Source organism: Stegodyphus dumicola, chromosome 2 (assembly GCF_044657685.1).
Source record: "Stegodyphus dumicola isolate Sdum_Otavi_A_Nest chromosome 2, ASM4465768v1".
NCBI lineage: Eukaryota > Metazoa > Arthropoda > Arachnida > Araneae > Eresidae > Stegodyphus > Stegodyphus dumicola.
The window spans coordinates 46,407,417-46,425,279 of NC_140769.1; the positions used below are offsets into that span (position 1 = coordinate 46,407,417).

Sequence of the window (17,863 nt, forward strand, 5' to 3'; positions counted from 1 at the left end):
GGTTAAATCAAAGAGTTATAACTTATTTAAAATGTAAATTAAATTCTTGTCAAGGTAATGTTGCATGGACAAAATAATTACCCCAGGTAACTGAAGATTATAATAATACAACACATTCTGTAACAAAATTCCCACCACCTTATTTAATGTACGGAAAATATCCTTATGATCCCTTGCTGGAAAATCAAGAATTTCCTCCACCAGTTGAAGAAGCTAGAAAAATTGATCAAGAAAGGTCTGAATCTTATCATAATGTAAATAAAAAAAGATATGATGTTCATTATAAACGCAGTAATTTTAAAATAGGTAATTTAGTAATGTATGAAGAATTTCAATATTATAATACCCGTAAGCTTTCTCTTTCTTTTTCAGGCCCTTACAAAATTCTAAAACAATATTCTGAAGTTACTTATGAAATAGATAAACCTAATCCTCTCACAAAAAGGAAATCAGAAATTTTTCATTCAACCAGAATAATATATATATAGATGTATGTATGTATGTATGTATGTATGTGTGTGTGTGTGTGTGTGTGTGTAAATATATAATGAAGTTAAAATATATACATGTAATGAAAGCAAATTTTAGAAGTACTATAGGAACACTGAGCCATAGAAACGTGTCAGGGTTGTTTTGCGTAGAACGTAGATCCATACTGAAGAGAAAACTTGGCTGCCAAGGCAGATTAAATCTTTATTTTATTTCAGTAAACAGGTTGCGGCCACAAAGAACTTGGCACATTATTTGTGCCTATGTCAAAAACATTTACATTTTTGATACAGTTGTGATAGGAAGAGGGTACAGCGAAATTGCGCATAAGCATCATACAGAGAAAAGCTAAATTACGCAGTACGCAGTTATCCAGTATGGACGCTCACCAAGAGGAAGGTTTTGGTTTAGTTAGAAAAGTTTCAGCTCACGAAATTTTGAGTTTAGGTTCCGAATTAGCTGTTTCATAGCATTAAGCAAGCCACGCAATCTGACTTCACTGGCTTTATGATTATAAATAATATCTCTAACGTTCCACTTTTCTCCGCGTTCAGTGAGAATGAAACGAACATCCTTTGGATGTTTCTTTGTGTTCGATTTTTACAGTATTCCAGAATTGAACTGTACATTTTAATTTAAGTTATTTTTGTCTCGGATTTTTTTCTCCGTTCAGATGAAAAATTGTAAATTTGTTCAGATCAAAAGAAATCCCAATTTCTTCGATCCATGCTAACAAACTAACTCCTAAATCTTAAACCGTACCTTTCCTATGTTTAAAATCCTTCTTCCATGTGTTTTAGAAGAAAAGCCTGTTACAATCGGCGCTTTATAAAACTTGAACGCAAAGCCTCAATATTTTTTGTCTGAATTTCGTATTCACTGGCAAGATGTTTAAAATATCTTGTTTATTGATTAGTGTTGTTTAACATTATTACTCGTAATTGATTCAATACAATATTTAGACACAAACAGCAATTACAAATGTTTAGTTTCCGAGAAGTAGCTGAATTGTTATCAATAAATGTTTGGAAGTTTCTTATGCCCTACTATATTTTTGAGTGACTGTACATATAAGGATTAGATGAATATAAAAAATGTTGGATTTCGTATTTTGTACAAAATAATTTTTTTAAATTTTAAGATACAGAAAAGGAAATCTTTGCATCATTTAAAATATTTTTTAACTGGAAGTATATGACAACGACTAACGGTTGCAAACATAAACGCCTGTTAAGGACGTCGGACATGGTCAAATTATTATTGAGGATTATAATCCTTGATTGCCATATATGATGAGCATCAAGATATAAGGATTTATGTGTTGCAATCTTTTCTATAAATTGAATAAAAATGTATGCTTTGACTCGAAGGTCACACAAGAACAACTTAACGTTCAATTTTTTTATTTAAATGTTAGCGAAAGTGAATGATTTCATCATCCATCCTTGAGGTGATAAAAGCTTTATATTAGCACTCACGTTTTCAGTTTTTCGGCTATTCTGTTATGATCATTATTTAATAGCCTGGGGGTATTAAATTTTAAGTACTCTCACATGCATAAAGTTTTAAATTATAATCACATTAACGAAATGTATTTTAAATCTATTACAGGAACAATTATCTTCGCAAACTACCTCTTGAAATACCCAGGAATCTTGAGTTTAAACTCCTAATGATGTGTATATGGTTTAATACTACTTCAGAGACGAAAATCTGTTGTACAAAATATTCTAAGTATGTGAAGTTTATCTGCAAAGGGAAGGATTGGAAATATACTTTTCATTTTTATTTCGAAATCCTCGTAATCTGAGAAAATTTATAGACCCATTCCGAGCGAGGAATTTTTTTTTACTTCTCGCTCTCACTATTCATTGCACAGTCGTAAAACCTTACGGTGTTTTAGAATAGCTCTCTTCGAAATTCTTCAACGCATGAAATGTCCATGCATCTATCATACGCAACTCAGCAATAAAAAATGTATCTGGCCATTTTTTCCTTCTGTATCACAGCTTTATGATGCAGGCTGGAGTACGGTATATTAAGCATTTTTGCTGTAGTAGGGAGCGAAGACATGAAACTGAAAAGGTGGAGGAAAGACATTTTGAGCTGCGAGCTTTACAAATGCTTGTTTCTTTTTTCAACAGATGGAACGCTTTACCATTTCGAATATTCGGCGAATAACTAAATTTGCTCGCTCCTGGATATAACATATTGTGAGAAAAAATGTAAATCACTTGAAAATTTTGCTTGTATTGCGGAAGAGAAACTATTTGGAGCGCGTACAAAAAAGCTTAGTGAACTAAAACGGGACACACACTTTTAGAAAATGGCGAAAAGAATTGTTTCGAAAGTCTCTTTTTTTATATGATTTTCTGTGATGTATTTGATTGTCGAAAGTTTTCTACAGAATGAAGAAAAATAGTGAATATTTATTTGCGTGAAACTTGTTTAACAGAAATGTCATGATTTTAATGATGTTAAATTTGTTCATGAAATCTTCTAAACGATGGCTATTTACACGGTATAAACAGCTCCAAGTACTCGGTTAAATTAGAATGCAGCCCCTTTATATTTTCGAAAAAAAAAAAAAACTTCAGTTTATTTTTTTTTTCTTTAGAAATTCAAATATGTGTTTGTTGTAACGTAAGCCTTTCCGATGTCAAAGTTCGATTTCTCTTCAATGCATATCAGTCATGTAAAGAAAAATATTACATTTTATATTCAAGATAAAAAAAGCGAATAGCACTTCATACACAAAACTAAAAATTACACACAGAAACTCAAAGCAAACTGTATAACTAAAAGGAACTGAACCCTATTTTTATGCCACACGTCATAAGACAAAATTAAGAAAGTAGTAGATAAAATATCATCCCATTTGTTTTGTCTATTTAGAAAAAAACTTGAACACTAAAACTAGGCAATATATTACAGAGTGCTATATTCAGGAATTCATCTTAATAACGTTCTCATCATTTCGAAGTGAAACATAGAAAATTTTCTAAATCACAAGCCCTAATTAAAATACCATGAATAAACGTAGAAGACAAACCCGTCGTTCACCGTGACTGGTTAAACAAAAGTAGTTTATTATTTATAGACCCCCATGACAATCTTTTCCTTAAGATCAAGGCGGAAGTCCAACAGCGCTTAAATTGTGTGTATTTATTTGTAGTTTGTACTGGCATTTCAGGTCTCGAAAGAATTAAAAGAATTTTCAATTACTATCAATTTTTATTATTGATTTTGACGATGATTAGATTGTAGTAAATACTTTTGGTTAACTTTATTTATTTATTTATTTATTTAGTTATTTTGTTATTGATTTTCTTAATAGTTAGTTCATTCATCAAATCAAAATAATTTGGCTTTCCAGGTTAATGAGTTTTATATTGTATTAAAGATATATATATATATATATATATATATATATATATATTATATTTAATCAGTTAAAGATTATTTGTTATATATTTACTAAGATTAGAAATGTCAAATGAAACATTTTATAAACTAGGAAACATACACAGTTCCTTAATATGTTTATAAAATTTTCTCAAAATGTTTAACTAAAATAATTTCATGAATTTTGGAGCTAAGAAATCCAATTAATAAAATTTTGACGCTTAATTTACAGTTTTCGCAAATTTTCACTAAAATATTATTTATTCTCTCGTGAATTGAGTATTGCAAAATGATATTGTTATTAAATTAGGTATTCAGGTCTTATGTCTTATCCTGAGATTTTAGGTTTTCAGTTAAGTGGAATAAATCGCAGTGGCTACCAGTGTCCAGGAAGATGACCTTTTAACCCTCTAATTCTCAAAAATCAGAACTGAGTAATTACAGATGATAATAATAATAATGAATGCTTTAATTATCAATTGCCTTCATTCTAATACGAATTCTAATAATTAAGCTTTGAAGCAGTCACTGATAAGAACTCATTTGTAACAAGTTATTATATCGCTTAAAATAATTTCTTACCGAAATTCTTTTCAATCGTATTTTGTACGTGAGCAAATATGATCGATTACTTTTTTAAATAAATATACGTTTGAACTGCGAGAACCTAACAAATTTGAAAGAAAGTAATGTAAAACAGAATTCTTTGATGATTATCATTATGAATATGTAATAGGAATCTAATTTTCACGTTCCGAAGTTTAAGACGAAGTGCAGAAAATATGGAATCTGTATTATCTGGTCTAGAATAATAGTATATGAAATGCTTTGACTGGGAATCGTACAATGTTTCGCAGAAACACTAATATGCAATAAACTATAAAATGTTTTGTTAAATATTTAGTTTTATTTATTTATTGGAATCTTTCTTATCCACCTTAGTTTAAATGGCTTAAATGTTAATATCGGAATTTGTAAGAATATTTCAGATTTAATTATCATGAATGTACTGGATGAACCGAAATCAGCATTTAGAAGATTAATTTCCAAAAAATTGATAAAAGAATTTAATTCAATAAAAAGTTTCTAACAGACTTTAGATAATAAGAAAGAAAGGCTAATAACTACGCAACCTTGATAATTTTAATAGCGCTTTTAAATAACAATTTTTTAATGAAATGAGATAACTTTCTGATTTAAATTCCAAAATACTCTCTTTTTCCCCATTTCGAAAAATATTTGACTCAAATTTTAAAATTTCAGATTTCTTAATTGTTACTTGCAATTCCTAAATCAGTATAATCATTAAATTGTAGAAATAAAATTGAAGAATATTTCTAAATCTTTTTCATTGAAGTAAAACATGCAAATTAAGTGTGATAAATTACTTTTTCTTTCTTTCTTAGAATTTGCTTCATAAATTTATTAAACAGATATAAAAGACCATGAATATATCTCGGAATTATCAGTTTTAAAATAGTTTAAAAATTTCAAAATTTACATTTTCTAACTTGAAATTAAAATAATAGTAATGAAAGACTTACCATTTTTTCAGTTAAAGGCCTGCAGTGAGGAGATAGGACCCAATACAAGTAGTTAATTTGCGGAATAGACTTTAGGAATCGATACAACAACAAAATATTGAGTAACTAATCTTACTTTGAAAGGATTTGGTTTTATTTAAAAGGTTAAAGTAGGCTACGGTTTAAGTTTAGTTTTACCATTTTTTATCATTTTTTATCATTTCGTGATAATATTTCATTCCTGAGTAAACAATCTACGAAAACTGTTGAATAGTTTATTCTTTGCTGATTTTTAATGCTCTCATGCGCAATTTCTTTTATTCTTTGTGAAACTTTCGTATTTTCAATATTTTTTTACAAGGAAATAAAAGTATTATTTCACGTTTCTGTGATAAGTATTGTTTTTTTTTTTTTTACGTTATTACATTTACGTGTTAATAGAAATAGCCCATAATAATAATGTCTTAGTTTATTTCAATTATCATCGTCCGAAAGCGATTGAAGGTAACTCTTAGAAAATGTGTAATTCATAGACTGTGTTATTTTTCCTTACGAATTATCTGTTAAATTTTTGATTAGTAGAAATCAGTGCTATAATATTAGTCAACATTAATTTGCATATGATTGGATAATTTTCTTATTTTAAACCAAAGGGGCAATTTACCCGGAAGGGCTATTAATTTCGTTTTGGCATTTTGCCTTGGTTTACTATAAACGATGAATCACATTTTAAATTGTTGCGATCAAACATTAGAGCCCTGTATTATATTTAAAGAAATTAAACAATGAAGAATCTGCATAAATGCATGTATGTTTCTTACACTGTGATAAAACAACGGTACACAGAGCTGTCAAATTTTGAATAACGTACGTCTCCCCCCCGAATATAGGCATCTGAATCCCAAATTTAGAATTTTTAATTTGTTTCGCTATCTATTTCATATTATCTAGAGCATTTATGAGTTTTTGGTTAAGAAACTATGTTTCGAACGAGCTATGGTAACACTGTACCCCCCCCAAAAAAAAATTATCTCCAGCGCGCGAGACTATGTATCGGAAATTCTAAAGATATGCTCGTTTAAATATTTTGTGCTATTGCTGTTGAATTAAATTTTATAGTTTAAGTGCGAAGAGCATGATATTTAAAAAATAAAAGTAACACACAAACGTTAAAAAACACCCCTTTGAGCGTGATATAAAATATGAAAGCTTGCATATTTTTTTTAATATTATTCTAATTTTAATATATTAAAAAGTTTTATTAGGTATGTAATAAAACTAATCTTGCTAAAAATTAATTCTGAGAAGTCGTTATTATCGGTGCTTCAAAAGGGTTCTATTTTACTTATTTTATTCAAAAGCCATTTATGCATTTTCATAAATTATTATCACTGGATAGTTGGTCGTTAATAAAAGAATAACAGTTATTAAATGCAATTAAATAAAATTGGAAGTGCGGTTCTTCATTCCTTTCATTAATACATAATTGTTAATGTTTTAATTTAAAACATTAAACGCAAAGATTTAAACCATGAGTTTTCGTACGATTCTGTGGTTCACGAAGTTCTGGTTCAACGAAGAATATTTGCGATTGGAATTTTTCGCCATCTTTATCTAAAAATGATAGTCCCGGCTTTGGAATTCTTTTGATTTTTTTTTTTTTTTTTTTTTTTTTTTTTTTTTTTTTGAATTCTGAAAATCAAGTTAATCAACATATTATTTCAATATTAATGACATCGATAAAAAGTACCAAACAACTTTTACAGATAACATAAATTTAAATTTTTTTGCACATTTGGTTTTCGAACAGAAAGACAACAAAGAATGAAATTATTTTTTAAAAAGTATCCTAAAATGAACGAAACTGTTTTCTCTTGCCCATACGAAACGTTCATTTTGATGTAAGTTCAGATAAAAATGATGTGCTGACATTTATTTTTGTTCATTTTGAGCAGTTGAACTATACATGCGTTTTTCGTATGCAGCATGATACTGGCAAGCTATAAGAATAAATATATGCAAAAATTAAATATACCTGTCTGTAAAACGAAAGACAGCGGGAAACGATAAAATTTGCTTTCTATTTTAAAATATAAACTTTAAGCATTTGAGCACGGCCACTACTTCTGCGAAGTCCATGGGCTGAAAGTTAATTTAGAAAACGAATGCTGTGTACGTTCGGCAACCTCTATATGTTCTAGCTTTAATCCCAGAAGAGAAAAGTGAAGACATCCACTTCCATGTAGAATTCTTTCGTTCCAATAATTTTTCGCACTGCTCATAACTGCACTGCACGTGACATAATGTGTCTTTCCGTTCTTGATTTGAAGTATATGACTTATTTATTTTATATTAGCCACCTTTCTAGTCTCTTTAGTGAGAAGTAAAATCATATGTTTTTAAAAGTAAACCAAATTTCTTTGCGCTGTTGGTGCACATTTTTCTTATGTGGGGCAGATACTATTTAAATCTAGATTGTTTTATTACTTTATTTTATTTTATGTTCTTTTGTTTTTGTTTTTTTTTTTTATTTTCGAGTGTTTAAATACATAGTTTTAATTTAGGATAAGCATAGTAATAAATCATAATAATCAATTAAATTATGTTTACTTTCCTGAAACTAAGGTGACGCCCGTGAACAACCTTCGTATTAGGCAGAAGGGCCGGTCAATGTCCATAGAAAAGCTTCAGAAGAGGATTATACAAAAGCACTTGCTACGCTACGGATACCTCAATTCCGCAATTCAGACTTTTAAGAAAAACTATCTCTTTAAACCCGCAAAGATGATGGTGTTGGTGTATTTAATTATGGCAAAGCACACGAGGGCTATCTGCCTAAGGGGAGGGATGCCTTTCGTGGAGGACTTTCTAAGGGAAACTGGCTCGTATACACGTTACACATGGGGAAAACCACGAAAACGCCCATGCAGCCAGCCCGTTCGCGGGATTCGAACCTCGGACCGAACTACCAGTGTTCAGCGACTTTACCGCTCGGCCGCTGGTGGGCCCCCGCAAAGATGAATAGGAGCCACGAAGCGCTTGTCCTGACCGCAGGTATAGGATACCACTAAGGAATGAGGCGAACTGTAGACACAATGTTTCTGGCCGTCGCGCTAGCCATTCGGATATCCTAAGCCACAACTGTCTAAGATAGCATAGGTTGCCCTTTTTGGTGGGTAATGTTATTGTGCCACGCAAAATGTCATAGTAAAATACTAAGCCAGTGTACGCACCCCCAGGGGGTGTTTCGAGGGTATATATTATGCGTTTCTTCTAAACATTGTTAAATATAGGAATAGGTACATCAGAATAAAAGTAGGAGATAAAAATATTATATGTCTGCTGAAGGGTAAATTAAGAGAAAATTTTTATTTTTATTGAAATAATCCTAAAGTAATGAAAATGCAATAGCTAGTTAAGATTTGTGGAATTTATGGCTGAATCAAATGACGAATTAAAATGAAGACGATTAGACTAAAATTAATTAAATACATTTGAATACTTATAAGTAGCATTAATGTTTTTAAATCTTTCAACTCAAGTAAAAGTAGAAAGCAAACATTTATACGCATATTAATAAATATAGTAAGTAAGCGCTGAAAATGAATATTGTTTAATATTTCAAAATCATGATATTCTATAAGTTAGCGACAAAATTCTTCTTCATCATTTAATGCGAAATCGAAATCATATAGTGCAGTATCTGCCTTCGTGATTACATAAGCCAAGCTCATATCTCGTTGTCAAAATATTCCCCATTTCTCTCTACATTGTTACTTGTACAGACTATTTATTCATTGACTTCCATTTCGACAAATGGTTGTGTACGTGAACGTACAGTACCAAATCCTACAAATTTCAAACATTTTGCTTGCCAAATCGATGTCACAGCACTTTTAAATGCTCCTATCATGATATAAACTACTTTTATTTTATGACCTTACTAAATAAAAATATTTAGGCCTTCTTAATATTTTTCTTCGCTCTGTTTTACTTGATATACATCGTTATATCTATGCCATTTATGATATAGATTGAATTTTAAGGAAACAATTAAGAAAGTACAGATATAATATGAAACAGTAATTATTTAATTAATAAGCATAATTAATCAACTGTTTTCTTATTACTATGCTTATCATAAATTTGCTTCAGAATCATATTATTAATATCATATTAAGAAAACCTTTCTCGTGACACAAATGTATTCACTTGTATTCTAAAGCGAGATATTTTTGCAATACAAATGAATATTGTAAATAGTGTTACTTATCTGCAATCCGAGAAAATAATTTCATTTGTTTTTCCTTGAATACGAAAACAATTTTCATTTCTCTCCATATTTCTGCTTGATTTTCTAGGGTTTCAGAGAAAAAGATTAAGCATTACTTATATATAAAATATTATCTAATTTCTAAAATCGTTAAGAAAAGAAGCACTACTTTTTCTCATCTTACAATAAATTTTTCCTTATTTTTCTGCAGGCTATATGACCAAAGAACAATCTTCACCGAATGTGGTACATCTCAACTTCTCGAGTTGGATGAAAATGGACAATATTTCTCTGGAAATTGGATTTATAACAATGGAAAAGAATGGTGTTATTATTTACTCGGATGATTTATTTAGATACAAAAATTCCTATATGCTTTTATATTTAAAAAACCGGTTTCTAGAATTCAGGTAAGTTTCACATGAACAAATACTTTTGTCGATGATTGAACTTTATTTTATATTTTATTATAAGGTATCCTGTTTTGTGCTTTTCGTTGTGTTTTTTGTCTAGCATACGAATTTAAAATTTCATCTTTGTTTTCTCACTTTCTGTGATATGATCGGCGAAAATGTTATTTAACTGCGATGCGGGAAGTATAGTTTTCGGTAACAGAAATACGATTTTAGGAAATATTGCAATACGCCTGAGAATTAGGATTGCTATATTTATTAAATTGCTATATCGGGTAAAACTGCTATATTTATTCATTTTTTCTTTCTATGATATTCAAGCCTTAGTTTCATTTCACAAGTAACTATGCGATTTAATAACATAAAGTAGCATATCAGTGTATATGTAAACAAATATATAGTTGAATTTATTGCAAAATGGAGAGAAAATTATAAACAGTAGATAATACTGCCATAATTTTCAATATATGTATTTGAACTATTCGATTAAAATTAAATTTTAATATGCTCTTGATCAGGGATGTGCAGGCTTTTATTCAATAAAACTATTATTAACCCTTAGCAAACCAAAGCCTTAGCAAATTTGTATGCTTAAAATAACGAAATGCCCGTCCCCATCCATTACCCATCTCGTCCGTTTCCTCCTATCTCGTCTATTAATGCACAAAGAAATGTGAAGATTTCAAATGACATCCTTTCTACTTCCTAGCAACTAAACTTGCATTAGAATTTTAGGACAAGCTGTGGGCAATAAACTGATACAATGCATTTGGGTAAACTGCACCCGCAGCTGCGTATCTCCGCTGTGTTACCTCCGCTGTGGTAGAAAACAACATCTTAACCTCCGCTGTTTCAGACGGTTGTGGTCGTTTAAATGAAAGGCCTTCTCGGGAGTTTTGGCCTTCAAAGGGTTCAGCAGCATGTTCAAACCTAGCTCAAAAAGTGTATTTTCATAGATATATACGTAACATGATACACATATGATTCATAAGATTTCCAATATTGTATTTTTAACATTATTACGCATACAGTAATAAACGATGCTTTAAAAAGAACCGAAAACTCATCAAGGTTTCCGATCGCAATTAAAAATCTTCTGTGTACTACCATGTTTGTTACACGACAAGCAACAAGCAAATGAGTTCAATTTGCAGCTGGAAAATGAATTTCAACAGTATAAAAAGAGATAAAAATTGTAAACATCTCAACAAGTACCTCGAAAATGCTACATATGACATTTAATATCACAGGAACCCATCATCTTATTTAAGATCTTTGCCTCATCAATCTCTTAGAGCGGGCATTCGATATGACTACTATGTCAGGTTCGATCCTCAGGGATTTCTAAACATATCAGAATGGCAGTAAACTCTTGGAATCAGTCGGTATGGGAAATAAGTGACCCACTAAGCTCATGGTTCGGTTGAGATCAGTTATTTTCAGTGGATATAATTGAAAAAGGGAGTTTTAATTCATTTACAGAACTTTGTACTTATTTAATACATTTTTAACTTTTAAATTTCTTACATCATGAATTCTGCCAAATTTGAGAAAGAACTCAATAAATATTGCATTTATTGTTATACCTTTCAAAGGTTTATTACATTTTAGTGTGTTAGAGAGGCTTGAGAGTGGGTGATTAGTCCCATGCATGAAATATCTTCGAGATTTTTCCATCTTTGCTTAATGGAAGCTCTGGCTCATGATTCAGTTAAGGTGACATTATAAGGAATGAGCTTGACAGCATAAGGAAATATAAGCTAATGATCGCATTTCCGCAGCATAAGGCGAATTTTCTCAAACCTTTCAACTTGGTAACTCTCGTTACTCAAGCATTAATTTTACGACCTTGAGTATAAAAGCGCACAACAAGGAATTTATGAGTTATAAAATTTACTGATATTAAAACATTAAAATAAGTTTCTATGCATACGGACATCATTTTGTCATATATTAAAGAAAAAGCAAGAATATTCATGCTAATGGGCTGAGTGCACTTATTTAGTTTTACATAAACTTACATCTTGGTTGACTGTCTGATGCTGTAAAATGTAGACGTTCTTCAATATCTGCGGCTTCTTCAATGTTTTGGTTTAATCCTTTATCAAATAGATTTTTTGAATTTGTAAATTTCAATGCTGAAAATGCCGCTTCGCATAAATGCGTAATAGGATATATCAGAAGTATGTTTAAGGATATTTCAGAAAACGTTGGAAATTCTAAAATTCATTAAATGACTTTTTTGTTTTTTGGAAAATTTAAGTTTTCAACTTGTGTCTCTCGGCAGCACGGCAGACGGCACTGAGTTGTAAATAACTAACGTTAATTAATTCAACTGTGGCTTATGAACTCAGTTGTAATTTAAACATAAAAATTCGAAAGAAAATATTTTTGAATTTTTATCTCAAAGCACTTCATATGATCAATAATACATTTTAGAATTAAATATTTAGAAATATGTTTTCAGTTTATAAAAAGTCTATAATTATAAACATAGCAAAAGATCCGTTTTCCACTATAATTTTCGATATGATCACTCTTTTAGTGAAACCTCCAATTTTATATTTTAATGTATTAAATATATTACAATTATTTACTTCAGGTAATAGGTTAAAATGATCAATTTTTACAAAGCTATTTAACGAATGATACGCGTTTAAAAGCACAATTTATTACAGAGGAAAAAATCAACAACATCAGATTTATACTCATTCCAATCTGTAATAAATTATTTTTTTCAATTTGAATAATGTATATAAGTTTCGTCTGTTTTAGAGTCACCGTACTACGTACATAGCAATAAGCTTGTAGAGACGTTTGGCATTTTATTTCGGAGCAGGAGAAACGAAAGCTCATAACGCTTGATATGGTAATTCGAGTCAAATGCTGTCAAAAATCTATGGTCAGTTTACCATCACATGATGGCGATAAAAGCAAACACAGGACACGTAATTCACTTAACATTTAAAGTCATACGGAAATGCGTTATCCCATTATGAAGACGCAAATTATACCTTGAGAAGCTCTCATTTAAAGTATAGCGAAGTGGCCGACACCAGTACTGGACTCTGTTAGTCTGTAAATTCAGTGAAACATTAAAGTTACACATATAATTGTCCTTTTTATATCAAATTTTATATTGCTTCTTTGATTTACTTTATAAGGTATTTCTCTGGCCTTCTTAGCATGCTTTTGTGTCGTGGTCAGCACGCTCGCCGAGTATACGAGAGTTCCGTGTTCGAATCCCGGCGAGGACATTGCTCATTTTTCACGACTCCTACTTCGAAATAACCTAATGACTCAACAACATCATGTCGCACGATGTTTCTTTAATTGTAATTTGCACGAATGCAAAATTAAACAAAGTTTTATGCTTTTAAAAATCTTTCAAAAATCTGTGACCTATAATTCTCTAATAACGACTGAAACCATTTCACGCTCAAAGGACCTTTAAAATTCAAGAACTTTATTACTTTTAAACTGAGAATAACAAAGTTTATAACGATTAAAACGAACTTTAAAAATATTCAAGCAAATATTAAAACTCATTTTTTTCTGAACTAAGCACACACAAAAAAAAAAAAAAAAAAAAAGCATAAATCAACGTTTAGAAACCACAGTGAAGCTGTCGGAAACAAATATGATTACTTCGTTAATACAAAATCGGCTTAACATTCACTGAAGCCGCAGAAAACAGTAATCAGCAAATCTTCAGAAACATTCCCTAAAGTAACATATATGGGTTATTTAAGGATAGTAGTCATAATTACTCCAAATATATTTCTAAACAGTTTTTAAAAATGTTTAGTAACGAGATAAAATGAGAGATTACTCTTATAAGAAATCCTAAATTTAAATATATTTTAGTAAAACCTTAATGTTTTAACATAAGTTAAAAAGAAAAAATTGCCTATCCAGGTGAATGAACAAAATCATGGAAGTCGATTTTAAGCTAAGCATTAGCAAAAGTTTCTAAATATACTGCATGTGGAGCAATATGCGACATAAAAATATATTTTGCAATAAATACTCATTTAAGAAAATTATGGGTAATAATAATGGCAATAAAAATTTCGTTGTCAATCAGCGACCGAGTGGTAAAGTCGCTAAACATTGGTATTTCGGTCCGAGGTTCGATTCCCGCTAACGAACTGGCTGCATGGGCATTTTTATGGTTTTCTCCATGTGTACGAGATAGGTTCCCTTCCACGAAAGCCCTCCAGGAAGGCATCCTTTCCTTCCGTGTAGTGACTAAGACTGGAGCACGTAAATAATAAAAATAAAAATTTCTTTAACCTTATTGCGGGCCTCAGTTAGAGCAGGCCTCAGTTTCGCCTTATTGCGGGCCTCAGTTTCACAGACCACCATTTATTATCACTAGCGAAAGTATTAAAAAAGAGTTAGCTCCAACATTATTTTATGAACATCTCGAATTTGTATTAGCCAACCAACACACATGAACAAAATAAAGAGCAAAATGCTCAAATTATATTTTTTAGTGCGGTACCAATGTATTAAAATAATGGAAAGTTATCACTGATTAAGCCCAGATTTACATTTAGAAAATCAAGACAAACCATTTCAGTACTTATTCTGCTTACTTTTCTTACCTTTGTTTTGTTTCCTTTTTAGACCTTTGTTTTGTTTACATTTGATTCCATCAAGTTGTAAGAAATATTTTTATTTAAATAAATTTAAATAGACAGCTATCATTCATAAAGTAGAAAACTAATTTAATATTCTTCATTCTGAGTAGCTGTAAAAGCTTTGTTTACTACACAAAAACTTGGAGCCTTTCTAAGTTAAAGAAATTAGCGTCTTCAATATTTCAGAAGAATAATGTAATTACTCCCTTTCGCTGATTCACCTCACACAAAACTCTATAAATTACGTCTTTTATAATAAATTTACTTTTTTTTCTTATCACTACATTTCTAATTTACACCATGCTTCACTTTGAAATTATTCTTGCTGAATAATTTGAGTCGATAAAGATGTACGCGGTTACTGAGCATAAAAATATTTCTTTTACAGAGACGAAAGCTTGTCAATGAAAACAATAATTCCCTAAACTAATTACACAGCCTCTCCTTAAATTGATTCTGGGTCTTTAAGAAAGCGTGTAATTCCCTTTTATTTACTTAGTTTTGTTCTTAAGACACCTCGTAATTTGTAAAAGCAAATTTATTGATCACTTCATTTATGTAAACATGAAAGAACGTGTTTTTTCTTCTTCTATACACTTTTTAACCACTTTCATAGTTTCATTAAAACACGAAGATGCGTTGAAAAAAGATGACAAAAAAGATAAATTGCTTTTAAAGACGTTGATTACATTTCGCTTGAGCAACGGGTATGTAATTTAAATATATCTGATAATTTAGGTGATGAAATTCAAGGCAAGTGCAGCCTGTTCGTTAGTAGTATGTATGCATGTTCTGGTATTTCTTAACTCTTATTTTTAATAATGCTTAGAAATCTAGATTATCTACTAAATTTTGTATTTCTTTTTTCCGTGTTGTTATGTCATACCTTTTCTAAATTTTATTCTGTATTGCTTTTTTCTACTTTGTGTTCTCTTTTTCTGCATTTCTGCTTCTCTGTTCTTTATGTTCTATGTTCTACGAGTTATATGTAGAGCCTGAATTCATTTAATTCTTCATATTCTTTAGTTCCATGAAAGGAAATTGCATTTTCAATTTTAATTTTTTTCATTCTTCTAACTGCCGTCCCAATTTTCAGTCATATCTTCTGCATTTGTAAGTGGCAGTCTTAGCTTAATCATTATCCTCCAAATTCAGTTACAATTCTAACGTTTTCGATAATTTTTAATTGTTATCATCTAGCTACAAAGACAGTACAGCTAATATGAAAGGGAGAATAAGTTCTATCCTGAAATTCAAAATTTATATTTAGAGGTGTAGAGACATGAGGTTATTATTGAAGCAGAAGACATTAAAAAGTATACAGTGCCTTCACCGGAACTCAAACCTCAGACCTCTGGAATACGCACTGAGCGTGCTGAACAATACACCGCAAAGGCATGCTAAGAAGGCGGGATAAATACCTTATAGAGGTAACTTATGAAAGGATATGTGTAATTAAAAGCGTATTAAAGTTTAAACTTGTAATGTTCAACTGTATCTTAAAGTTTAAGTTCCTGTAGACAGTACTAGAGTGACATTGAGTTATCAATTCGTCTGAAACAAGTCACAAAGAAGATTTAAATAACTTTTTTATTTGAGCGTTAACTAAATAAAAAGGCAAAACCGATGCTACAAACGAACGTCTGCTTCTCGTGGATGTTAAAATCATTAACAGAAGGTTAAATTTCAAATGTAAGTACGTAGTCCGAGACTATACATAAAATAAGCAACTCAAACATATTTAACAACGCGTATTTTAAAACATCGGCTGGCATGACGTTAAAGCCGGAATACAGTTAAGGCAATAAGCTACAGCAAAGCGCGGCGGACAGGATCTCTAATCTAAACGTTCAAACCCCTTAGCTTAAATGCACTGTAGAGACATTAGACATTTTTAAAGTAGCAGTGATGAAAAATGAGCAACGCCTTCGCCGGGAATCGAACCACGGACCTCTCGAATACGCGCCCAGCTTACAGACCACCACACCACGAAGGCATGCCAAGAAGGCGGGAGAAATACATTATAGCACAAAACAACTAATTTGCATTTTTGTGAGAAATACTGAAAAAAGATATTATAGTAAAGGCTTATAATAATTGGTTAATTAGCACAAAATACCTTACAAACTTTTCCTTTCAAAACGAACTTAAAAATGCTTTTGCGTGAGACTTTGGTTTTCAGTTGTTTGCCTCACTTCTTCAAATCCTAGATCAGTGTTATCCCGTTGAACTGCGAGTTAACAATATGTTAACAACACGAAGTCCAGTGAGTAATTCACTACAAACTATTCGCTCATTATCTTGCACGACGTCAGTAAGGACTTCAAAGACAGTCTGATTCTTGACCATTGCTCGCCTGTGGATAGAAACAGAATTCAACGAAATTGTTTGAGAACTACCATAGACTTTATATAGGTATACAACACCACTATATCCAATTACTTTAGGCTTTTAGCTTGAGAGCAAGCTTCATCAATGTGGCAATCTGATTCCATTGGGATTCGGTTAGAGAAAGCATCCATTTCTCTATTATCGTATTCCCGGCAGCTGACTGAATTTCATTATCAATAGAAGTTTGGTGAGAAAATCAATACAAACTGTTTGCTCATGCTCTTCCACTACGTTAATATCGACTTCAATAACAATCCAGTTCTAGACGACGTTGGTCTGAGAATCGAAACAGAAATCAAGGAAACAGTATAGGAGCTACCAGAAACCTTGAAAGTAAACAACACCTTTGTATCCAATTGTTTCAGGCCTAAGACTTGATAAGCAAGCTTCATCAATTGGGGGATCTGTTTCCTCCAGCATTCAGTTAAAGAAAACGTCTGTTTCACTCTGATCGTAATCCCGGCAGCTGACTGAATTTCGTTGTCACTAGAGGTAAAAAATAGAGCCTTTAAATTAAATCTGAAGGTTATACTGACTTGGAATTGTTCGATTGTGATATTGGACTGTGCTTAACTCCATGTTTTAAAATATATCATTCCAAAGCTTCACTTTGAAAAGAAATAAAAATGTAAGTATTTAAACTGTATACGTTTGTTTCTATCTCTAGCAAAATGTTCTTTGCAGTTCCGCACATTCGTCAAGATAAAGCCATCTTTAAGTAAA

At 31.1% G+C, this 17,863-nt stretch overlaps 1 protein-coding gene across 1 annotated transcript in view; it reads left to right on the forward strand.

Moving 5' to 3' along the window:
• Positions 1–17,863, forward strand: part of LOC118200141 (agrin-like) — a 565,036-nt gene that overhangs the window by 462,436 nt on the left and 84,737 nt on the right. The window contains exon 18 of the mRNA XM_085810645.1: positions 9,902–10,100. Within this exon, the coding sequence (XP_085666771.1) occupies positions 9,902–10,100 (199 nt within the window). The remainder of the gene's footprint in view (positions 1–9,901; positions 10,101–17,863) is intronic.